The sequence below is a fragment of the Delphinapterus leucas genome, chromosome 4 (assembly GCF_059928025.1).
Source record: "Delphinapterus leucas isolate spDelLeu-1000000601 "Yukka" chromosome 4, BTC_Dleu_Yukka2, whole genome shotgun sequence".
Lineage (NCBI taxonomy): Eukaryota > Metazoa > Chordata > Mammalia > Artiodactyla > Monodontidae > Delphinapterus > Delphinapterus leucas.
Window position 1 is genome coordinate 5,131,678 of NC_143132.1, and position 26,458 is coordinate 5,158,135.

Genomic DNA, 26,458 nt, shown 5'->3' on the forward strand with positions numbered 1-26,458 from the left:
TGATTAGAATAAACACATGGTACGATATCACAGGAGGATGGGGGCTTTACAGCGATTTGTTGGGTGTCTCCATGTGCCGGGGACTGTACTCTAGACACTAGCTATACAGTAGTAGACAAAAACCAAAAGACAAATATCCCCGGTCTCATGGAGCTCATATTCTGAAGCAAGGGAGTTAGACAAATAATTACGTATTAGGAGGTGGTGATCAATGCCCACAAGAAAAGTAAAGTGGGTAAAGGATCAGGGAACGATGGAGGTGGTACCACTTTAAAGGAGCTGGTTGGAGAAGACCATAAAATTGAGGGAGTGAGGGAATGGACCCCATGGAACTGGGAGGGAAGAGCAGGTACAGAAGCCCTGCCACGGTTGTGTGCCTAGAAATTCAGGACCTTGGAGGAGGTCAGTGTGGCTGGAGTCGAGGTCAGAAGTTGAGGAACGAAGAGATGAGATCAGAGTTTTGGGGGCAGTTCACGCAAAGTCCCGTGAGGACTCTGGGCATTATTCTGAGTGAGACGGGCATCAGTTTAGGAGCCACAAGAAGCCACCTGGGAGGGAGGAGAAGACACCATTTCTTTGCCCTTATGTCGTATCATCCCCTCTGTCTTGGCCCAGCCCTGGCCATGGGCCCCCTTTTCTCTCTCAGGGCTGGGCGAGGTGAGGAACTGTGTGAAAGCAGAGTTCCCAGAATGTTCATGCTCTAATCCATCCAAAGATGGCCTTTCCTTTGTTAAACCCCTGGAAGTCTTTGAAGCTGTGGAACCACGGTCTTCCTTGCTCTTGTGCTGGTTTCTTTAGATTAGTGTGTTTCTGATCTTTAGAAGCACACTGAAGATTCTTAAATGAGGGCTGGTCTTTAAAAACCACACTTCCCATTTGCACAGAAGAGACACGTAACAAAACTTCATTGCCTTGCAACTGAATACTAAGCTTGATGCCCTTTTAAAAAGTGTGTTCTAAAGAAAAGAGAGGCAATTCAGAGATAACCTCAATGAGAGTAAAATCAGTATATTCTCAATGGAGACAGTCTTTATATATCACAATGAATAAAAACAGAGAGCGTAATTTTTAAAAAGGGAGGACTCAAGAATTAAACTGGAAAGGGAAAGAAAAATATGAAACTCACGGGATTAATACTAAATATAACAACATATTTGTGGAAACTCATTGTCTGCCCTCATCCTCTGGGACAGAAGTAATAACATTACACAAAGAGAAAGGGCGGTCAGATTAAATATAGGACACTCCGTTAAATTTGAATTTCTGGCAAACAATAAATAACGTCAGCATCAGTGTATCCCGAATACTGCGTGGGACAATCACTCGTGAAGGTTTTGCTGCTAGTCAGGAAGAGCAGATGTCACCGTTAATGATTTTAGTGCTTTTCTAGATATGAGGAGATGCAAGAATTAGGCTCATAAAATCTTCTCCTGAAAATATCTATCTGAAGACCTGTTCTACCAGTTTTTCCCAGAGCACAGAGGGCCTCATTCCTGATCTCCACCCTGAACTCCTTTCAGGGGGTGTTGAAGGTAAGAGACTGCAGTGGCGGGTGACCTCACCCTTGTAGAGGCAGGCGGCAGGTGCCAATTTGTAGTTGACAGCCACACTTAGCCCCTGGACACTGCACTAACTTTGTAAATAGTCCCTTTTTTAGATTATTCTCAGAGTACTGGGCTTGAGGACTCATCTCTTCCCTGCTGGGCCATAGTACAGTAGTGGATACGAGCTAGATATCCAGTATCAATGGTATCGTCTATGATCATGAAAGTGTGAATTATTTAAAAAAAAACAAAACAAAAAGGTTTGAAAAGAAAACAGCAGAATTGGCATTCTGGCTGTGCCATTCAGACAGTGAGGTTTTTGATGGGTACTTAATTTCCCTTAAAAAGTGAATATCTACTCCTGAAAGCTTCCTGGAAGAATAAATAGAAATAAGAGTCTAAATCAGCCAAAAAGAAAGAAAAGAGAATGAAAATGACCTCTGAATAACTAAACAATTTATCACTAGAATGCCCGTGTTCCCCATAAAAGAAGAATCCAAGTCCTGTATTTACAGAACATATGTATTCAAGGAGATTTCTTCAGAAAATTTAGAAATCAAACTATTTAGTACATGAAAAGGAGAAGCTAACAAGTCATGTCTTGTGACGTGCTTTCCTGCGATCTCTGCTTCTTCCTGCCCTGCCCCCTAGTGCTGTTGGAGTCCTTTTCTCAAAGAATGGTGCTCAGCACTTCACCTCCAGCTCAGAAACACGGGTGACTCCTTTCTGTGCATCTAGTAGGTTTTCAAGACGTATTTGCTAAATTTAATTGCCTTTTGCGCTCCCTTGACCCAATTGTCTTAGATGTGACTGGGAGAAAAGCAACAGAGGAATAAAGTTAAATTCCTTAATTATTTCTCCAAACTTTCCCAGAGATTTGTCAGGCACATTGACCATGGCCTGTACCACATAGTAAAGAAGACAAACACCTTGCCAGTGGGTGTATTCTTATTTAAGAGCTGGGATCTCACCCGGTTTGAAAGGTTCTAGCTACTATCATTCTATAGGCATTGGAGTTCTAGGGGTTTGGTTTGTTTTAATTTGAGTATCCGAGCAAGGTGCTGGAAGGCAGGAGAGAAATCAGTGATGAGATGCGCTGGTCTTGTCAAACGTTTTCAACCCTGATCAGTGCTGTGGCTGGAAGTACTTGTGTGGTTGAGTTTGGATCCCTCAGCAGCTCTCGCTGGATCTTACATACTGTGTTTTACGCATTGTGCTGCATGACCTCATAGATGGATATATTAACTTCTTCTCAGTATTTTATAGTTTGTAAGTATCCATACTGACTTATGTACCAGTTTTCTTCCAGTCTTACAGAAAATGTGCCCAAAACACCCTTCTGTAGGAAGGAAACACCCTTCTGAAGGAAAGGGAGGTCAAGACCCTATATCTTTGGACCCCCGACCGTGGGCCAGTCACTATGCTTAGCTCTTTACACACATTACTTTGTTTAGTCTTCATAGGAGTCTTGCAGAGCATGTGGTGTTATCCTCAATTTTTTTTTTTTTTTTTTTTTTTTGCGGTACGCGGGCCTCTCACTGTCATGGCCTCTCCCGTTGCGGAGCACAGGCTCCGGACGCGCAGGCTCAGCGGCCATGGCTCACTGGCCCAGCCGCTCCGCGGCATGTGGGATCTTCCCGGACCGGGGCACGAACCCGCGTCCCCTGCATCGGCAGGCGGACGCTCAACCGCTGCGCCACCAGGGAAGCCCTATTTTCAATTTCTGATGAGCAAACTAAGGCTCACTGAAGTAGAGTACGCTTTCTGAAGTCACTGAGCTAGATGTGACAGGATCAGAACATTCACATAAAAATGACAGTGATGATCCTTGTGACAACAATAGCTAATACGCCCTGAACGCTCACTGCGAAGCAGCTCCTGTGTCGAGCATTTAGGCCACTGATAAGGATTAAATGTTGTTATTCATCCCATTTTACAAACGGAAAAACCGAGGCTAAGCCAGGTTAAGTCCCGTGCAGAATTTAAACCTGGATCTAATGCCAAAGCCCATGTTCTTTATATTACGTGACCTGCCATGTGTTCAGCTTTTATGAGTATATTGAGTGACACACCAAGGATACTCTCCTTTGGAAATCTAATGCTTCACATTTCACAACTGCAGTGGTTTGAAAATTCATGGCGCTTTGACAGATCATGTTAGCCTTTCTCAGTGTTAGCTGGAAATGCAAGTTAGAGATAAGCTTCTGTTTGGTGACACAAAGCTGTACGAAGGCAAATGTACATGCCTGAGTTTTATAGAAAGCAAATATCCAAAATATCTTTAAATCTGAATTTCTCGGAGCAAGTGTACAATGGTGAATTTTTGTTGAGAGGAGACTGACCGATGTAATAAGTGTTAATTGTAGCAAATTTTGAAATCATGGTGAGAATCATTTAAATGTTTTTGGTCACGGAAAATAAATTAGTGAAATGCTCACTGGAGAATGACCCGTTGGAAGTATACCACTGAAACAATTTTGGGTATGCTCCCACGTCATGGGGGTGACTGGTTTCTAGTTAAAACATGCACGATCGTCTTCTGGCCTGGGATGCTGCACAGTGTAGGTTCTGCTGTTGTGATTCTCTCATTTATGTTCCTGTGACGTTTTCTGTGGATTTGAAAAGTCTCTGTTAAGCAATGTAAAACCAACTGACTTGCGAGCCCTGTCCTGTGCCTGTGTAGGTGGTGAAGGGGATGCCCGCCGGTCTCCGATGGCAGGGCTTGAAGGAAGACACATCCTACCATTAAGAGACACATTAGCAAAGATAAGGGATCAGAACAGGTAGAAATCATCTGTTCCGGGGGCTGGAAAGTGAGTCTCATGTTCAATTATTTCTTTTCTTTTTATGTAATTGGCCTTCACTGACCTACATTACTATTCAAAGCAATACAAATTCAAACCAAACCAATTTAATTTAAATGGAACTTATCTTCATCATGTATAATATATACCTAATAAAGTATGCCTTATAAAGTCGAATTTATCAACAACCCTGAAGCTCTGGAATAACACGTTCCCCTAAAACAGGGAAAAAACTTGACTTATTCAAAAGGTATTTACTGAGTGCCTATTATACACCAGGCACTGTTCTAGGTACCCGGGATACTTTAGTGAACAAAATAGACAAAAATTTCCCTTAATGGGACTTCTGTTGCAGGGAGGGATTCCTACATTAAACATCATAAATAAACCAATCATGTCACATGTTAGATGGCGACAAGCACGCGGATGGAAGAAGTGTGGAGAGCGGAGAAAGAAGAGTGGTGGTGTCAGAGCAGCAGTACTGCACAGGGGCAAGTGGTTGAAATGGGCCTCACTGAGAAAGTAGCGCTTGAAGAGATGCAGAAAGGAAAAAGGTAGCTGGTGAAATGTGTTTGGGGCAAGAGCTTCCCTGGCAGAGAGAAAAGCAAAGGTCTTAGCGTGAGGGCATGGTCGGCATGTTGAAACAGCAGCGGTCGGTGGTGTGGCCCTTGGGTTGAATGAATGGGGCCGGGGTAGTAGGGCTGTGGCATCTTAGAGATGAAATGGGAAGCCAGGCCTCAAGGGCACTGCAGCCCCGTAGGGTCTCTGTGGCATGGGGATCCTCTGCAGGAATTTGAGCAGAGGACCTGGCTTCCGTTTTAGGAGCATCAGTGGCTACTGAGCTGAGAAAAGACAGTGGGGGAAGGGAGGGTCAGGACTAGAAATAGGGAGACACGTGCATAGGCATTTACGGGAGTCCCGGGCGGTAAATGACAGCGCGAGCGCGACGGCAGCAGAAGCGATCACATTCTGGGTATATTTTGCAGGGAGAGTGAACGGGATTTGCTGATGACCTGGATATGGGCTATGAGAAAAAGAGCAATTAACAATAACTCCCAGATGTTTTAGATCATTATCAAAATGCAAAATAGATTTTTCACTAGAAAATATTTATTCTTGTAAAGAGAATTACATTTGAAATGTACATAATCCTAGGGTGATGGCAAAGAGTATGGAGCCAGGAGGAAAGCAAAGAAAGGAAATTAACAGCAGAACCACTTGCTGGTGTGCCAGCCACGTCACTCGTAGGAGTTCATTAACTCCATACGGCCTCAATGTGATGTCCAGGTGGGATGTATTACTCCTGGTTTGGATATGAAAAATTCAAGGCAGAGCTCTCTAGACCTTTTCTCGGGAATGAGGTAGGGGTGAGCAAAGGCAGGTAGAGGGAGGCGGGGGTCCCAGGACATCCCTCCCCTCCCCTCCATCCCTTCTCCCACCTCCACCTGGCACCTCTGACCAGGGTGCGCAGTGGTGCATGATGGGCCTCCAAGTGGGAAGGGACTAAGGGTAAAGACCCAGGTAATGCTGTTACACTATGTGAACATGGTTAGTGAGAAACAAAGATGTCCAGACTCCTATCACAGATTCAGAGTTTTTAAAAAGATGAGCTATATTTACCATGAACAATACTGTTCTTAGCAAATCAGACAGACTACAAAATCTCACGTATCCTGGCTGTAACAGTGTCTCTTTCATCTTTTTTAAATTTATTTATTTTTTAAATTTTGTTTTATTTTTTATTCTTTTTATTTTTTTTTCTCTTTCATCTTTATTTCCATTTCCAAAATTTAGGAGATGGAAGGTTTTTCTTTCCCTTTATGCATATTTTATGGCCGTACATTTTCTTTAAAGCACAGATCGAGAGCATAGCGCCCCATGGTTTTCTACTGTCAGTTACACATGAGCGTAGTATAATGTGGTAGATCTCATGTAATATTCTTTGCGCATAGCTGGTGAATCTCTGTGAACCCTCCTGAAGCATCTTCGTTGCCTTTTGGTGGGGAAATATCTAGAATTTAAATTGTGTCTGCTGGGGATGATTCTGGAAATGAAACCGAAGGCAAACAAACCATTGTATTAATCTTTGGATGAGTGTAGGAGTTGGAGCAGAAAATAATAAAATGAAGGTTTTCCTGTTCACTCTTCAGGATACCATCAGGATAATCCTCCCTCCCCCACCCCCCGGGTTAGAGTTTTCCAGCCGTCATCCTGGAAGGGAGCTCCCATCAGGTGGCATCCTGAGTGGAGTGATGTAGCCTGACTCCCTTCTCCTTGGCGTGGGTGGCTTTCTTCTCTTTCTGATGTTGTTCCGTGCCCATGAAGACGGAAAAGGATGAAAAGCTCATTCCTCCCCCTGAAATGCAGAACCCAGTCAAACTTCAGAGCTGAAGGGTTTTTTTTTTTTTTTTTTTTCATTCAAACAACCTGATGCTAAAGGAGAACCCTGGACTTGACTGAATCTTCAGATGGAAGTTAGTGGAGACCAAAGGCCATCTTCCTGGTCCCCAGTATGGGGAGGGGCTGTGATCTCCACGGAGACTTCTCAGGCCCTTTGGCTCCGTTTCAGCCACATCCCTCCTTGTGGAAATAGAAGGAGTGCCGGGAGGGATGGCTTTGCTGTGGGTGCTGGAACTCCCAACGCATTTGTGTGTATCCACCACACGCCAACCAACCGCTGCTACTGTTCTAGATGCAGAGGATGCGGAGACTTTGATTAATCTAGAGACTCAATTCAAAGTCTGGTCCCTGGACCACCGGCATCAGCATCACCGGGGAGCTTGTTAGAAAAGGTAGAAACCTCTGCCCCATCCCAGGCTTCCTGAATCGGTCTGTTTAATGAGGGGACCAGGGGATTCAAGTGGAATGTGCCTTAGCGTTCGAGAAGTGCAGGTCCAGACTGTACATGAACAAGAGCTACATGAGTCTGACTGTGATTTAGTGGCAAGAGCCTCTCTGCTCACTGCAGCTCAGCTCCCTGTCCCATGCCCCTTATCTCAGTACACAGCAGACCACCTGTTAATTCCAGGGCCGAAAGCCTAGACAGCTCCCTGGAGAGCCCCTCACAATAGCTCTGCGGTTTCTCTAGAACTCACTGCACGGCCCTGGTTCTCTCTCTCAGATTACTAACCTTCTCACTGGCTTCTTGGCCTCCATCCTGGCTCCCGTCCAGCAGATTCCCTATTCCACAGTCATGCCACTTTTGCTAAAATTCCAGTCCTTTTCATGGCATCTCCCTGAAAAGTCTCGAGTGGCTCCCCACTGCCCTGGGGCTAAGTACACACTGCTGGGTGTGGCTTCCAAGCCCTTCTAATGGACCCCTCCAGCCTCATCTCACGTGACACCCCTTGTGTTTACCTGGTGAAGTCTTCCAACCACAGGCATGCTTACCTTCCACCTGCAACAGAGAGAGGAGGGAAAGAAGGAGGGCAAGAGGGAGAGAGAGGTGGAGGGAGAACCCCCTGTCCTGGAGATTATTGAGCTAGCCCACAGAAACTTCAGAACCAGGAATTAAATAAAAGACCCATGAAAGGCTAAATGTGAAAGGACTGAACCTTTGTGCTAAGGATCCTGCACTTCAGGCTCCAGAGGGTTCCTCACTGTCTTACCTCTTCTGTTGCATATGTGTCTTACCTCCTGCTTACCTGGTGCTCTCGGCCTGCTAGAAAGAGAAACAGTTGTTAAAGGCCAGCGCTAAGGCCACCACACCAGGGGGCCAAGGGGTAGGCACTGAGGAGGGAGAGAAATCCTATAAGGAGCCAATCAGGAGGTCGGAGAAGCCTACAGGGGTGCCACTGCCCCCTAGACGTCCACCTGACGCTAGCTTCCCTCAAGCACCTGTGATGGCTGGTGTGGATCACAGGACTGCAGGCTTACGCTGTTCAGGGGACCCAGGCAGCCAGAAAGGACTATCCGTTTACGCCACAGAAATTCAAAGTGTTAGTTTTTTTTTTATTTTTAATTTTCATTGGAGTATAGTTGATTTACAATGTTGTGTTAGTGCAGTTATACATATATACATTCTTTTTTAGATTCTTTCCCCATATAATTCATTAGTACAAAGTGTTAGTTTTAATGCTAAAATGCTGCTGTATTATGCGCTAGAATACAAGATCTGTGTACATTTCAAGGCTAAAACATCAAGCTGAAAACTATCTTCTTGCAGTTGTGGGACCCCTTTTTATTCCAATCAATCACAGACCCCAAAATAAAGCCAGGAAACCACGGTAACCTTACGTCAGTAGCGTTCTGGGGAATTTGTGTGTCATGCTTGGTGTCACACCAGATAGAGAAAGGACAGCAGCTTCAAGAGGTGACATAGCCAGCAGGAAGAGCAAAAGGCTACCAAGAAACACTATTAAAGGATTGTTTTTTTAGGACGTAGAATCCCAATTCTCACGCAAACGTAAAATGAAGCTAAGTCAAAGATTTTATTTAACTTATTTATTAACAAGGGGATGGGTAAGACGTTGCAGCTGGTTCAGTTGAGCGTTTGATTTACAGGGTTTGTATTCTCTACAGAACAAAATGGATTTGCATTGCCACGAGCAGGAAACCTTTGCATGGTTATAGATAGGAAATGTTTGCATTGCTCTGTGTTTTCTTAGTTAACTTCTATCTCTATGCAGTTGTAAATGACCCAGTTAAAGACAAGCAAAAGGATGGGTGAACCGAGTAAGGATACTCAATGCCCACTTAATCATTTTTTTGCCCATTTCATTCTTCCCCAGTTTTTTTCTGACAACATGTTTTAAATGGTGAAATATTGGACTTAGCCACAGCTCATAATTTTTAGATCTGGACTTTGTTTGCAGGCGGGGAGACTTCTGAGGGTTCAAAGACCTGGGGTGGGGTGGGGATAGTCTTGAAAGCAAGAACTATACCTAATCTTTCATCTGCTAGGGCCCCACCTACTCCATGGAATTATAATTCATAAATATTAGCCAATAGCAGAAATGTTGAGATTAAAATAGCTTAATTCCTGAAAAAATTAAAAGTGCTCGCTCGGCGCCTTGGTAGGGAATGAAATGATTAAGTATCTGTTGCTTAAACTTTCCGTTTGAATTTTAAAAGAAACACAGTCATGGAACTCCTTTGCGCAGAAAGCTTTACCAATTCTCAAGAGGTATCTATGTACTGGGGCAGCCAAGGCATGTTTCTGCTCTGCTGTTAACATGATATGGAAACCAGGGACGCATTTCTACGCAACCCAGTGAGATTCTGTAAATGGAAAAAAATGTCATATAGGTTTATTCATGGATACTCATAGCTGTTAAATGAATTATATAAAAAAGTGTCTGATAAACAGCTTAAACAGTTTTATTGTATATGTTTAATTATAATATGCCTCTATTTTATGGAAAAATAACAGATGTTATTAAAGAGAAATTTTTCATAGTTATTTAACTGGGCTAAGATATCATGGCTTATCATTCCATACAATAAAACTGCTTTGAAAAATAGCTGATAAAGATAGAACTCCCATTGTAATTTCTTGTCAAAGTGTTGAGGCCAATAACATTGAAACCAAGCCAACTTAACCCTCAAATCAATTCATTGCCATTTAGCTTGATTTTATCTTCAAATTAAAAAAAAAAACCTATAATGATATTTTAAATGACTAAAACCAAATTTATCCATAACATGTTCCCAATAAATATTTACCCTTCCCTCTCTACTTTGCAAATAGAATCAAAATTAAATCAAAATTAAATCTCAGACTGGTGAAATGCTTTTGGAAACTTTTAAATAGGTATTTGCTATTTTCTAAGTGACACAAAATCAATGGGAATTCGTACTTTTGTGTGCACATATGCACATACGTGTTTTCCACTAACTACATTTGATTATATGTTTCTAATCTTCTAGAAATTAAGAAGAATCATTTGTGTTTTTAAAAAATTAGTCACAACCAATTTGTGCTCAGATTTTATGAGAGGTCTTTCACTGACGCTGTCCATCAATATACAAAAAGCTAGTCAGACATATTTTTGAAAATAATTAAATCTGCCATACAGCCACTCTACCTTAATTACATGTTCACAATTAGACAGGCCATGTGTCATGAGCCTTCCTGATTGCATTCTGTGTATTATCACCTCATTTGCAAGCACACATCTGTTGGGAAGTAAGCCCCCCTGTGCCTCCTTTCTCTGTTTTACACCTAGGAAAGTACTGAGGCAGAGTGCCAAGAGCTATAAATTGTCCTGCTGAAAGTCTTTGGGAAAAAACACAGGGGCCTCACATATATAAACAAAGGGAATCAAAAATTCCAGAATCAAAGTATTTATTGCTCTCCCCTGTCAGGGCCCAACCTCTGGGAATATATGTTACCTTTTACTCTAATTCCTTTTGTAATGGCTCTAGAGAATGGGAAGATGTAGTGATTTCTCTGGTCTGTATTCTCAAAACCAATAAAGTTTTCTTCTAGCTCAGTTTCAAAAACATGAAATTGTTTCAGTCAATGCCTATCTTGTCGTGAGGAAAAATTCTGAGAAGCTCTCTACTTTAAAATTTTTTTAAAAAAAGTTGATCCGAGAGAAGACAAATGAGAAAAGCGAGCTATGAAATATCTACATGTGGCAAAAACGAGCGTTAATTTTATTAGTTTGGGGGCTAGGCGTGTGTTTTAAATGTGCTCAAATAAAACACATCCGATTTAGTTATGTTATTCTGTTGCTGAAGGACATAAAATTAAGTGTCTCCTAAAGAAGGTGTTTTCTAGAGTAGATAAGTATACAGTGGTTACCTTTGGAATGCTGGTTAGCAGGGCCACATTATATAATCTTGAAACATAGGGAAGAAATTCACCTAAGTGAATAAAGAGGCGAGGAATGATCTTCATTTCTATGCAACAGTGCCCACAAAGGGTGGCACTGCTCCATTTTCACATATGAATAATGAGACACAAGGTCACAGGAAGGAGAGGGACACACTTGTTCTCGCCGGGGGGTGGTGGCCGGCGAGGGGTGGTGATGTTACTCTGATAGTAATTACAGTGACTTAAGCAACTTCCAAGACTTCTTGTGTTACATTCAGCTGGGGACCCTGAACGGACCCCCCTGGTGTGAGAGGACCCAGCCTTGCATCTGCAGCCAGTGCCACGGCTTCCTGTTCATGCTCTGTCCTTCAGTGGCCTGTGGCCTCATAAAATTGTTCTCCGCTCACTCAGCTGCCTCCTTCCTTCAAGGGTGCTGGATACCCATCCTGTCGGCCTCTCGGAGGGAGGAGTCAGTTACCATGCCTCCGCCACCCACTGCAAGCCCAATTCTAACCATGTGCCTAGGCCCTGCTGGATGTGAATTGGGACAGCACTTTTACTGTCATAATTTACCGTTTGCACTAGAGAATGTGGCTCTGGCTTTATTGTACGTTTCAAAAAATAGAAGAAAATTATACTTTTGTAGCATTGTTGAATTACTTTTTGGCCTTTCCATCAATACTGAATCATGTTGGTCTTGAGTGCATTTCATATTCCCGAGCAAGGCTTTCCTTCGCTCCCATGAACTTTCTACAGATAGTGGCTTCTGTTGCAGGAGCTGCCGTGAGAGGAGCTAAAAATGAATTTAACAGCTTTAAGATCATTTTTTTCCTAGATGAATAGACATTGTTACTTCTTTTCCGAAATAATATATATGGTAGATTGGCTAAAAAGATTTCTAGTTGCATTAGAGAGAAAATACATAAATATCAATATCTAGAGTGTCTTTTGTCCTTGGCCCAATATTTTCTTTCAGGGCCAGTTATCCAAAGTCTTAGGGGGGATTAGTAATGGACTTCCTAGTGTACATACTTACATATGTTGTTGCTTTGAAATTCTGCAGTCAGTGTAAGGTACACTGTCCTGTAATAGTAACGCAGGCTAGCACTGGGCCCTACGTTAAGAGCGTTCAGCAACAACAGAGCCAAAGTTCTGCCATCAAAACTGTATGTATTACATATTTAGACATTTTTTACTGAACTGTACTTGGTTTACAATACTGTGTTAGTTTCAGACGTACACACAAAGTGATTCAGTTACACACACACACATATATTCTTTTTCAGATTCTTTTCCATTATACGTTATTACAAGATATTGAATGCGGTTCCCTATGCTATATAGTAGGTCCTTGTTGGTTATCTGTTTGATATATAGCAGTGTGTATGTGTTAATCCCAAACTTCTCATTTATCCCTCCCCACCTTTCCCCTTTGGTAAACATAAGTGTTTTTTTTTTTTTTATGTCTGTGAACCTGCTTCTGTTTTGTAAATAAGTTCATTTGTATTATTTTTTAGATTCCACAGATAAGTGGTATTATATATTTGTCTTTCCATCTGACTTACTTCACTTACTATGATATTCTCTAGGTCCAACCATGTTGCTGCAAATGGCAAAATTTCATTCCTTTTTATGGCTGAGTAATAATCCATTGTGTGTGTGTGTGTGTATACACCACATTTTCTTTATCCATTCATCTGTCGATGGACACTTAGGATCCTTCCATGTTTTGGCTATTGTAAACAATGCTGCTATGAACATTGGAGTCTAGACATGTTTTAGTATGGAAAGTACGTGAGAAATAAATAATTTCTACAAAGGTTTAAAATTCATCTTGACCATGTCTCATTTGTCTAGAGAGCAAGGTCTATCTTGTACAAAGTCTGTGATACTACTAAACATGATATCAGTTTGTTATGCAAAGAAGTTAACTCACAATGCAGGTGAGCCTGTGAACTGACTGTATCAGTCTCTAACATGCTATTTGTTCACACACAATTTAGATTTTTAAAGGGAGGGATTCTGGGATAGGAAGATCAGTAACCCCCAAAAGGCTTTTGGAAATGCTTTGCCTCATGCTTTAATATTATTTTTCCCTTTATGGGTGAAGCCCCATCTAGATAAAGAGACTATCCCTTTTTCTAAACAGGAGGCTGAGCCCAGGCCATGAGGCTGGAGCAGCATCTAACAGGGACTCACCGAGAAGTGGCCTCTGACCTTCCATTTGACCCACAACAGCCCACCTTCTTACTTCTCTGGAATGTGTGTAGGCAGATCCTGACTGAGTTTAGGGGAGAATATTATGGCACAACATTCAACTTTTGCAAAGCTAAATAAACAGCCTGGTAGAGGGGGCCTGCCTATTTATTTATTTTTGTTACCACTCACACTTGTTGCTCCATTTTTCTGATACAAGAGGCCATTAGATCTGTGTATGTGTGTGCATGTGTACTAAAATAAAACGTGAAATATTTGTAACCTTCTCTTCACGGCTAGAATATGAAGTTGTACACTTAAAAGAAAATGTATTTATGACAGCCTATGTAGAGAATCCCACATGAAATGTTTCTAAAAGGACTAAGGAATTAACCACATCGGGAAACCCAGATGAGCAACGTATTACCCCTGCCTCCATCTGTACGAGGCAGTGACCCGTTTGTTTCCCAGAGCTGAAATGGGAGCCTGGGGCTTCAGTGGGCAGGAAGAGCTGGGTTTGGAGTCCAACAGATCTAGGTGTGTAGCCTTGTGATCCTGATCAGATTACTCATAGTATATGTCTCTGGCTTCTTCATGGATAATCGGGGACAGTAACAGAATCTGCAGGATTACTGAGAGGATGAAATGCATTGTTGCAATAAAGCACTTAGCACCATGCCTGGCACAGAGAAGGGGTCAGTTATTATTAGTTATGTTGTTTAGTTGTTGTAGTGGTCATATTATAAAGTTCAAAAACAGGCAAAACAAACCCTGTGCTGTTAGAAGTCAGAAAGTGGATGACTTTGGAGGCAGTGGGGATGGGTGCTCAGGGGTGCTGGTCATTTATTCTTTCTTGACCTCCACGTTGCTTCCATGGGTGGGGTCAGTTGATAAAAATTCAATTGAACTGTTCCCTTAAAAGAAATGTACTCTTCTCTAAGGGTATCACACTCCATATATATATATATATATATATATATATATATATATATATATATATATATATATATAAAATAAGCATATTACACTTTATTTTAGTATATTTTATTAGCAAGCCTTTAAAAAGTAAGGCAGAAAAAAAATGTCCATGCTGAAATGTATCATTTTTATCTTTTAAAATACTGAATACAATTTTAACAAATTAAATGGAAATGTATGTTTGGAATTGAAATTGAATATATGATTTTGATAAAATTCTAAAATAATTATAAATTTGTGCTCAAATTAAAAGCATATCTCTCAGTGTTGATAGACACTGTATGTAATTGAGCACATCAGGTACTCTGGGTTATCACTTCCTTCCAAAACAGAAAAAAGTGAAACATTATATATAGAATGCTCTTTCTAAACGGTGGGTTCATTGCAGAGGATGGAGGTACATATAGTGGAAATAATTACAGGTGATTCTTGAACATCATTGGAAATTAAACATTCCTTTAGAACTCTATCCAGTGTTGAACACTGGAGAAATTACAAAATTCCACTCTAGAAAAGACTAGCAGATAAATACTGTCTTAGCCATTATCATTTTTTTTTAAGAATGGGATTTCTTTTATTCCCATTCTGTTTTTTTGGTTCCTATGTTTCATTAGATCAAGTTTGAGTTTTCTATGACAGATAGAGAACTGTTGTTATTTTTCTAGGCTATACATTGGAAAGGTATTTTTCTCACATTCATCTTAATTTGTGAGTGTTGTGTTAATGAGGTTTGAACAGATATATTTTGAAACTTTATATACAGATTAAAGTATGTTTTAGACCTTTCCACATTAACATCATAAATATATGCAGGCTGGCTTTGGTCTTCCTTAAATTACTTAAAGAAGCTCTAGAACTTTTGTTTTCTTCTTTGGGCTCTTCCACATATCCCAATTTTATGCAATGAACATATGTTACTTTGTATTTTAAACTTAAAGATAAATAAATTTAGAAATAAATAAATATTGTTCTATGAGGTCTAGGGTTGTCAAAACTCTAGTCTCTGGACTAAGGTGAGGGAATAAACCTCATTGGTCCTTCTGAACTTTCCCTCAAGTATGCTTCCCAGTTCATGGTTAACTATATTGATCATACTGGTTTGTCCTCCATCAATACACTCAAAATCTCTTTGGTTCGTTAGTTAAGACCACAAACTTTTGCTGCTGAAGTTGTAAGCAAACTCTATTTTAAATCTGCATGTTATAAATATTTGTGATCATCATTATCATCAATATGATTATTATAAATTGATTACTATATGCCAGGCACTTAGCTGTGCATTTTGCATGCATTGTCTAAATATTTAAACCTCATAAAAACCCAATGGGTGATGCTAACCCCATCTAGCAGAGGAGGAAACGGAGTCCCAGGAAATTTAAAGTTAAGAAATGGTCCAAGTGCACACCAGGAATGGATGGCTGAGCTGAAGTTCAAACTCAGAGTTAGTTGACTGGCCTTCCTCATTGCTTCCCTAAAAGCCTAAGTGCCTTCAAATAGAGACACGGAGACACTTCTATAGAAATACAGGGACGTTTCCGATAAAGTTCCTTTTCCTGTGTGGTTTCTAGTCTAGCTGGTGAGTGGAGCAGCATTTACACAAAGATGAACCATGATATGGAATAAAGTGACCTAGAGTATTGGATAATTAATAACATACACATAGTCTGAATCCCCTACAAAATCAAGAATGGAATGAAAGGCCAAGGAAATTTGAAACTACCCAAACAGAATAGGCTGACGGTTTTGCATGAAAGGTCAGCACATTTATTAAGGAACATATTGATACTGTGACTGTGGATAACGTGATTCAAATAATAACTAGACTAGGATGAAGGTGACAGAAAGAACCTGACTCTAGTCTACAATCATGAGAAGAGGGGCCCAGTCCCATCACAGGAGAAGCCTCCGTGCCACGTCTAACGAGAGTTCTACCAGAGAAGGCATCTTGCTGGTCCAGTTAGCCCTCAAAGATGGGACGTGCCACCCACGTGTCCTTCTGGAGGGCACGGATCTGAATGTTAGGACCCAAATCAAAGCAGAGTTTGAAGGCTTAAACACAGAAAAAACTCAGGAGAGCCCCAGAAGGGCTGACTGAAGTGCTAATGCCCTAGGAAATGAAAGTGTGCCATTCATTGTGCATGGCTGGCTGAAGGAGTGTGGGCGCCTCACTGCTGGAGAAGCTTCTGAGAGTTTCAGGTGCTCTGCAGAATCCAGGATTGAGGATAGGAGAGGTGACAGCAGCCTTGTTATTGCTTGGGTTGATGGCCATTATTTCTTTTTGCAGAGATGCAGCTTTTCAGATGCCCTCGAGAGCCTGCACAACGACTTTGCAGGTTGTGGGACCAGGTACTGTTGACTCATCTGCCCTGGGTGAGCCCGGCAGGAGCCGGGCTTCCGGGGACATCTCCTTGCAGGGACCCTCAGAGGACATGTCAAGAGCAATGTTTCCCTTTGTTTCTGATGGACTTGGACCCCGCTTCTCATGCACAGGCACACACATATGCAAACACACACACACACACTCACTCTGCCTGTACAAGCTTTAAGGTCATCATTATTTATTATGTCTGGGGGAATGCTGCCATCCCCTGTGACAACCGTGATTAATGATAATGTGCAAACCTGAGGTAATTTGCTGACATATTAGATCTTTTTTGAGGCACCAGAATGGAAGCAGCATTTTTCAAACTCTGCTCTGCGGGAGCCCCAGGGGCTGTGCTGGATCCGGGTGGGAGGGGAGGGCAGCAGCTCCCGTAGCTGCTGCTCCATTCTTAGCTATTTTACGTGTTTATTTGTTTATCATTCTTGTTAATATTTTGGATGAAGAAAAGTAAATGTTGTCTACTGAAAAAAAGTTAGAAAACAATGGGATGGAATAGTATGTGCTGAAAGGAGCATGTCAAGGGAGTTCTTGGGCCATTTTCTGGAATCTTCTAGACCTGTGTGTGTGTCTTTATTTTGATGATCGTATGTGTTTGTTTGCTACGGCTGCCATAACAATGCACCACGGACTGAGTGGCTCAAACAACAGACACGTATTTTTTCACAGTCCTGGAGGCAGAAGTCCAAGATCAAGGTGTTGGCAAGGATGATTTCTTCCAGGCAGTGTTTCTCCTTGCCTTATATATGGTCATCTCCTCCCTGTATCCTCACACAGTCTTCCCTCCGTGTGTGTCTGTGTCCTAATCTGCTCTTCTTGTGAGGACACCCATCGTTAGATTAGGACCCGCTCGCATGGCTTTATTTAAAGGGGTAACTTCTTTCAAGACCTTACAACCAAATACAATCACGCTCTGAAGTACTGGGGGTTAGGACTTCAACATACAATTTGGGGAGGCAGAATTCAGTCCACTATCTAAAAAAAGTTGTGTATGCATATTCTGGATCACAGAGACTCTGTAGGGTCTACATTATTGATGGCCACGGCCCCATTTCAGAGCCCTCATTTGTGGTCATATTTCACCTTCCAGTGTGTTGGAAAGCGTGGCTGCTTTTAGGTTGGCCTGTTTTATTGTCAGTGGCTTCTTACTTGTCCTCCACTTTATGCAGAGTTACTGACTATTTCAGGGATAGATCCTCAGTAAGTGTCATAAGGAATTCCTATATTTGTCTCCTTCAAATTGCATGTTTGATATAACCTTAATAATCTGTCCATCCAAAAGGAATGTGTCCCTCTTCCACGCATGCAGGTCATTCTGTCTTTCTGTTTCAGCCGGGCTGATAAGTTCATAACCATTAACTGAGATGAGCTGGCACTTCTCGTCAGCAGGTAAACTGAGTTACTATGGCTGCTTTTTAACAAGGTCTATGCAAGTTTGGTGAACTGCCCCTTGATTCCCCCCAAACGACATCGATGCTTCTGCTCAAATAAATTTGTGCTCCACGTGGACTGTCTTGTTTGCTGGGAAATAGTTTCCTAGCCCACTGAGAGGGTCGACCAGTATGACCTTTCCAACAAAAATATCAAGTGCACCAGTGTGTTTGTGCTAATGACTCTTGGGAAGCTGTGCTTTCTCTCCTCGTTTCCCGCTTCCCCGTGATGCACGTTATCCTGCACCCAGTTTCTGCATGATGCATGCAGATCTGGGGGCAGGTAGCGTTCCCATGTTCTCGAAGGGGACAGGATAGGAGACGCATTGTGTAATTGTTTTGAGGAATGAGTACTCGTCACTCTTTTTTAACCAAAAAACACTTTAACACACAAAAATTAAAAATAAACCACCTCCTCTGAAACAAACGCACAAGTGAAACAAACCGAGTCAACGATTCTTGTGTTCGATTTTGAACTCTGCAATATTATCTTGAATCTCCAAGTTCCCATAGACCTGGTAATTAAGAATCCAAGATAACATTATTTCAAAATAATGTTTTATCCCTCTTTTTTTTTTCCTTTTAGGAAACAATATGGCCAATATAACGAGATGCATGGGTATCTCCAGTTAGCTAAAACAAATTTATGAAAATCAGAACTGGCACACTGGTAGATTAAAAGATGATTATTTCCCATAAGCTTTCTTTGGTTTAAAAAATGAAATACTTCAGGATAACTTTAAATAGCTCTTCCTGAATTTAAAATATGATTCAATACGAAAAAAAAAAACCCTACATCTTCGCACCCATCTCCTCAGGAACATATGTTTTGTGATGTGATGTAATCTTATGTTCTAAATTTAAGAATGAAAGGGTGAAGTGTCCCTGTTCCCCATATGTATGCACAGACACACCATTTCTTTGAGATGTCTAAGTGACATAATAGAACTAAAAGCTGCCACAGTGAGACTAGGGGTCAGAAAAGTGAGTCGCAGGCCAGCTTTATCACTGCACAAGTGATGAGGTGTTTGGACAGCCTCTGCTCCTCTGAGCTTTCCTTCCTGGTAAAACGATGGAGGAGGACTTCTCCCTCTAAGCCCCGATCTGGTGTGGTCACAGCTTCGTGGAGGGTGGAGCTGGGTTACCGGAAGTGAAGGCTGCCACTGTCTCTCACCCCTGTGCCCTTGGGCAGGCGGTCTACACAGTCTCCGTTGTAAGTTTCTCCATCAGGAAAGCAAGGAAAAAATAGAGCCCCACTGATCAGGCTGCTGTGGAAGATTAAATTTCATCCCTGCGAAGCAGTGAGAATCAGGACCTTAGTACCACTCCATGCATGGTTAGTTGCTATTGTTTTTTTTTAAAGCACTGGGTTGAAAACTGCAGGAAGTCTAATGCCGTCTCTGCCACTAACCAGCTGGTACCTGAAGGGCTAGCTTCTCTTCAGCTTGTGAACAGACTGCTTTTTCTGCCTGTGAGGTCAGAACTTTAGAAGTAAAGAGCTTCCGTTGATGGGATAACTTGCTACTAATTGGTCAGAGGTCATGTTGATTATGGTAAACCTCTGAAAAGAAAGTTGCCAGACATGGATCTTTACCAATTCCATTTTACCCCCTCTGACTCATTCAAGGGAGAAAATACCAGAAAAGAAATGGCGAGATAAAATCGAGTATGATGATGACCCGAGTCTAGGTAAAGAAAACCATAAAATATCCATAATGGAAATAAAGTTGCTAAACAAAACCACAGTAGCTCATAAGGCTTTTTCTTGTATGTATGGCATTCCAAGGCTGCCAAGTTAAGACTGTGATTTCTTTGTTAGTCTTGAACTAATTTTATGAATTTAAAAAACTCAACACATCAAGCTTCATGACTACGAGTAACCTTAGTACTGGGTTCAGAATGTGAACAGCCAAGGACAACCAAAAAAAGAATGGGAGATTGAGCTACAGTGTTACTTTGTAGTTGACCCCACTGGAAATGGGGTGGTATAAAGCTCGTAAACCAACTTCAACAAGCAGATCTTGCCCAGGTGAGGAAAGCCCTGAGCAGCACAGGTGACCTTGATGTGACACTAATGTAAGCCTACCCCTGGCATACACTGCAGCATTCAGGGCTCTTGGATATTCCGTTTCCCTGACTTTTTCCTGTGAAGCAGAAACATGAAATTAATGGCCTAATAGAGTTCTTGGTTTTAGTCATATTTGCTGAATTTTCATTGGTTGAAAAGCTCTCTGTACTGTATAAAGTTACAGAACTTTTCTTTTTGCAGCTAAATCCGAAATAAACAAAATATATAATTTCCATTATTTTATATTAATTATAGCATTTATATTAATTATGTCATTTTTAGGTAAAAGAGAGATGCACTGTAAAATATTCAGAAAACGGAATGATTATTAAAAAGTGAGAGGGCTTCCCTGGTGGCGCAGTGGTTGGGAGTCCGCCTGCCGATGCAGGGGACACGGGTTCGTGCCGCGGTCCGGGAAGATCCCACATGCCGCGGAGAGGCTGGGCCCGTGAGCCGTGGCTGCTGGGCCTGCGCGTCCGGAGCCTGTGCTCCGCAACAGGAGAGGCCACAGCAGTGAGAGGCCCGCGTACCGCAAAAAAAAAAAAAAAGTGAGAGACCCCTATAAGCCTATGCCTCAGAGATTTTAAACATGTTGGAGTAGGTTTATCTAGGACTTTCTCCTATGGTAATATATGAGATTACACTTTTTGTCCCCTACTGAATCTATTAAAACTGTTTTGCATAGAATACATTTGCTTCATTGGCATTTTTAATCAAACATTATATGTAAATAATATTAATGATATATATTATAAAGAGCTTATAACAGTGTTCCCCCGTCTCTCTCCATGAAGACAACCCCCTCCATCGCTTTTTACTAGTCCTTTTGGTATTTAATTTTTCTAAATCTTATTCATGTATCTGCTGACTTCCTGTTATAACAGATGAGAAATTTAGTCATGTATCCCATATCCCCATGCTCCTAGTATTTCTTAGTCCAATCCAGTATAACCATGTAAATATTATGAACCACTGAGGCAGGTAGTGTACTACAATCACGTTTTCCCTGTTTCCTTTAAACAACTAAGACTTCCACACTCCACAGCACAGAGCAGTTTTCCCCATAGTCGAGTGTGTCCGGTAATTTATCAGTTCTAGGGCTCTCCTGGCACCTCCCCCAGCCCCGCCACCGGCTGCCAGAGTCCCCTGCAGGGCCTCAGACCCTTTGTGTGACCCTCAGAATCCCTTACACTTCTCCCTGGTGCTAGGTTTCCCAAGTCCTTTATCTTCCTCTGGGTTCTCTTTCTTTCTCCTCCATCCAATTACTTCCGAGAAAGGGTGCATGAGAAGTACATTTTTCAGAGCTTAAGTCTGCAAAAAAGAATTTAAATTTGAAAATAATTTTTCTCGCAGAAGCTTAAAATAATTTCATACGAAGTCGTTTCTTCATTGCCTTTTAGCTACCAAGGTTGTTGCCATTCTGGTTCCTGGTCTTTGAGTGTACACACATTTAATTTTTTCTCTTTGGAAACACCTAGGCCTTTCTCTCAATACCTGACATCCCATAATGTCACGAGGGCGAGTCTGGCTGGAGCTCTGGTTTCATTCATTGCACTGGCCCTTGAGTGGCTGTCACAGTGCAGATACTCGTGCCCCTCGAGGTGGGGCAATTCCCTTGTATGGCTTTTGGACAATTCCTCCCTGCCGACACTTTCCACCCTCCTTGCATGTTGGGACTCCTATTGTTGGGGTGTTAGATCTCCTGCATTGAGATAATGTTTTAAGTCTGTATTCTTTTGTAGTCCAAATCTTGTCTTTTTTTGCTTGACATTCCAGAAAATTTGTTCGGCTTTTTCTTCTTGTCTACATATCAACTTTCTAAAATATTCTACATTTACATTTTAAATACCCCAAAGCTCTGTTTCAGTACAGCCAGAGAATAATCCTTCAGACTCCCGAGATGGTGCAAGAGGGTCGGTTGTGGGAATGTACAGGGCAGGGTCGAGGACCTGGGGGTTTTAGGGGGTACTTCCTTGTTCTCATGCCAAAATTCCCCACTATCTGGTGCCTCCAACTCCTGAGTTGTTCCAGGCTTCTCTGTGTGCGGAAAAAAAAAAAAAAAAAGTTAAAAAAGTTGTCCTCGGTTACCTATCCTTATATGTACACACCTGCTGTTCTTCCACCTACTTCCTGGCTTCAGAGAGTGGAGACATTTCACATTTGTGGACATTTCACATTTCATAGACTGAAATACTACGAGTCGCTGAAATGGTGTTTGTTTTCTTCTTTTTTCCCTTCTCTCTTCTTCTTCATCCTTTTCTCTTTTTTCTCTCAGTCTCTCTCTCTCTCTCTCTGCTATGGAATTGTATTTTTTAACTAGTTTCTGATGGAGCTTTAGTCTTCTCCATTTTCGTTATTATACACATTGCTGGTAAAAAAAAAAAAAAGTCCAATGTTTGAGCATATCTCTTTGCACGCACATTTTACAATATACCATAATTTTGCAAATCACCCTTCCAAATATATAAATTGCATTTCTAACAAGTTTGTATAAGAGTGATGGCTCTTCTCTTACCCTTCCCAACATTAAACATTACCTCTTCCTTTATCGTTTTCAATTTGACAGGAAAATTAATTTCATGCCATCTTTCATACTTCAGAATATATGCCTTTGGAAAGCGATATATTTCTGAAAGTAGAGCATTTGTTCTTTCACATAAATAGTCATATGACAATTTCTACAGATAGAGACAAATGATAAAAATTTATGGATAAAGATCAATTAAATACTCTATGGATTAAATGTGTGTGTGTGTGTATATGTGTGTAAAGAGATAGTATGTTGAGGTTAAGAAACAAAGGCAAATCAAATTAAAAAACCTGATATATCTTTGTGTCAGTAACAACTTATATTTAAACCTGACTGCTGTTTCTACAAATCCCCTTTATTTTCTTAATTGTTTAAATGCTGGTGAAGTACTAATGACCAAAATGTGGGAGCCCCCTGGTGGTGAAAGTGGCGAAAAAACCTTTAGATACAGACTAACATATTCATCCTGTAGCTTAAATTCCAGATTCATGAGATCCAGTTATTTTAAAGTTCCTGAAAATAAAGGAAAATTAATATAAAGATTAACAAATTTACCTAAAACTTTTAAGGTTTCAAATATAACTTCATTAGGGAAAAAATATGATTTTTGGAAGTGACAAGGAGCTAAGTTCAGTCAAGTTCATATGAGAGTCCCTGGAAACCACAGAAATCAAACCTATATGTTAGGTCACAGAGGAGTCCGGATGTCCACTCTCAGCAATTCAAAAGCCCTTGGAGATGGCCCCAAAGAAGTTGCTACCATCTTACCTTGAAGAAAGTGAGAGTCTGCAAGCTGGAAAAAAGAGGAGGTGTGTTAGTTATCCCCAAGGGTCAAAGGGCTATATTTATAACAGTGATTCCCCTCCTTACCCGCACAGCGAAGGCAGACATGGAAGCTGCAGGGGGAAAGCACTTTCAGTTCCATATATGGAAGAACTTACTATTAAAAACAATATTTCAAATAGTGGAAAGGGCTGCCTTGGGAGGTAGTGAGCTCCCCATCTCTGTGAGCATTCAAGCAGAAGGTGGAGACCTGCTTGTCAGAATTGCCACAGAGAGGATTCGGGCTTTCAAGGAATGGCCTGGACTACAATATCCTTTCTCACCCTCCGTCCCTGGGACTGAGTGGGTTTCTAATCAATAGTCATGTGGGAGTTGCTGTCGGCATTGGAGGCTGTCACTTAAATCAAAGAGTTTCAGGAATGGAAGGTGGTGTCAGGGCAGAGGTGGGTCTAGACCAGGGTGAGTGTCCTTTGTCTCAAGTCCCAGGAGGGTAGATGTATCTAGGCTGTATGTTGTCTTATTTCTGAAAGGATGAAAGCACGGATCACTCCTGATCCCCTGCAACTCTCCAGGCATGAGCAATGAATTTAGGCTCACAGATGGGATGGTACATATGTCTGTGGGATGCTGGCATTTCTTTTTGAGCAACAGTTCCATTTATATTGCACCCTTGTGACCACACCTGCGTATTTCACAGTCTTTTTGAGATTTTTGCAGGCATGATTCTGCCACTCCAAACAGCAAGGATATGCTCCTCTTTCATTTTTATGCTTTAAAACACAAACAGACCTCAGAATTTGACAACCTTGCCGAAAATATATATATTTTTTTACCAAACATGCTTATAATTAAGCAAATTGTCAGAAGAAGAAGAAGGGGTCACTTCCTTCCTTAAATATCTCAAGACTTAACTGCAATGACATTGGAGGACAGGACACAATCTTACTCTCTGAGTGAATGAGTCAACTCAACTCATTTTTAATCAGACACAGTTCCTAGTGTTGATCTATATCAATCTGAATGGGTTATTTTACTGACACCCACCTCCCACACTGGAACATTCTAATTCAATTGGTCTAAGGTGCAACCAGTGCATTTGGAATTTTTTAAAAGCTCCAAGTGATTCCAACGTGCTGTAAAGTCGGGGCCACTGCCCCAGCCTCAACCAACAACCACATTTAAGGTGATGGTTCTTGGACAGGCATCACTTCAGAATTACTTGGAAGGCTGGTTAAACCAGATTGTTGGCCACCATTCTCAGAGTATCTGATTCCAGATGTCCAAAGAGGGGTCCAAGAATTTGCTTTTGTAACCAGTTCTCAGATGTCATTGCTGCTGCTGGTGTGGAGACCACACATAAGAACCACTGTGCTCACCTGAGAGAAGCTTTGGGTTTGGTTGCAGGTGGTATGGCTGGAATCTCATACAGTCCCTGTGTAACATCTTATAGAAACTTGCAGGAAGGGACTTCCAAGAGGAATGAAATAGGTTTAAATCCCATCTGCTCCGTCCTGACTTCTTATCTGCCTGTGGTCATTCTTCTGTTCTTATTCACTGTATTCATTTCCTGTTGCTGCTTTAATAAATTAGTATAAACCTAAGTAGCTTAAGACAGCACAAAGTTAGTGTCTTAGAGTTGTGGACACCAGAAGTCCACACTGGGCTAAAATCAAGAAGTTGGCAGGGCTGCGTTTCCTTCTGGAGGCTCCAGAGGAGAAAAAGTTTTCTTGCCTTTCGCATCTTCTGTTAACTACCTGCATTCCAAGGCCCCTTCTGTCTTCAGAGGCAGCAATGGTTGGTCAAGTCTTTCTGACATCCCTTTCCTCTGACACTGGCTCTTCTGACTCTCACTTCCACTTTTAAGGACCTCTGTCATTACATTGGGTCCACCTGAATAATCCAGGATAATCTTCCTACTTTAAGATCAGCTGGTTTAGTCACAGGTTTTGAGACTTGGGGTGTGAACATCTTTGGGGACAATATTCTGCCTATCACATCTACCTTCTGGGCTTCCAACTCCAGGGGCCGAATGCTTGAGCATGAAACCAGCTCTACAGCTCCAGAGCTTGGGGTGGGGGGTGACCTGGGGCAAGTTATTGAACTTGTCTAAATTGCTGGAAGTCCAGGACTTAATGTACCTACCTCAAAGTGTTAAGACAGGATTAAATATTCGGGTATTTAATTAGATAGGTGATAGATAGATAGATAGACAATGACAGATTCTGGCAAAGGGATTTTAAAAATCTCAGCTGTTATTATTGTTGTATAATTGTCAGTGTTTTTATTTTTATGAAGTGTCATACATCTTTGCCTACAGTCACCAAGTTCCCCACTTCATAGGCAAACACTGTTACCAGCTCACTGGGTATTCTTTCAAAGTTGTTCTATACATTTACAAACATACGCAAATATATAATTTATTTGCACAAGTGGAAGACTATAACTCATACTTTTCTGAATAATAATTTAATTCATGTCCGATTCCTCATTTTCTAAAATGGCTGTACAGTTTCTATTTCGTGAATGTACTTCAATTTACTTAGCCAGTCCTTTATTGATGAACATTACCTGTGTTTCAGTTCTTTCATAATTATGAAAAGGGCTAAACTAATATTCTTATAAATTAATAAGTTTGCAGGTGCCCTGTATATGTTATATAAATTCCAAGAAGTGAACCTTCTGAATCAAAGGTTAAAATTTGATATATACTGCTAACTTATGTTTCTTGAAATCTTTTATCAGTTTTCATTCCCATCAGTGCCGTATGAGTGTGTCCACACGTTTTCAGCTGGTGCATGTCATCAGCATGGTTATTTCTGCCACTGTGTTAGGTGAAAACAGTATCTCATGTAGTTCATTAGGATCTCTCATGAGTGAATCAAGTGTCTTTTCACATACTCCTTCACAATCATATTTCCTTTTCAATTAACCATCAATTTATGTTCCTCATCCATGTTTCTTTTGGGTGGTTGATCTTTTCTTTAA

The 26,458-nt window shown here is 41.4% G+C and overlaps 1 protein-coding gene across 1 annotated transcript in view; it reads left to right on the top strand.

Annotated features, from left to right (window-relative positions):
* The first annotated feature begins 4,749 nt into the window (after positions 1-4,749).
* Positions 4,750-26,458, top strand: part of DSCAM (DS cell adhesion molecule) — a 189,532-nt gene continuing 167,823 nt past the window's right edge. The window contains exons 1-4 of the mRNA XM_089910069.1: positions 4,750-4,839; positions 8,014-8,286; positions 16,567-16,628; positions 19,720-19,781. Of these exons, the coding sequence (XP_089766195.1) occupies positions 4,750-4,839; positions 8,014-8,286; positions 16,567-16,628; positions 19,720-19,781 (487 nt within the window). The remainder of the gene's footprint in view (positions 4,840-8,013; positions 8,287-16,566; positions 16,629-19,719; positions 19,782-26,458) is intronic.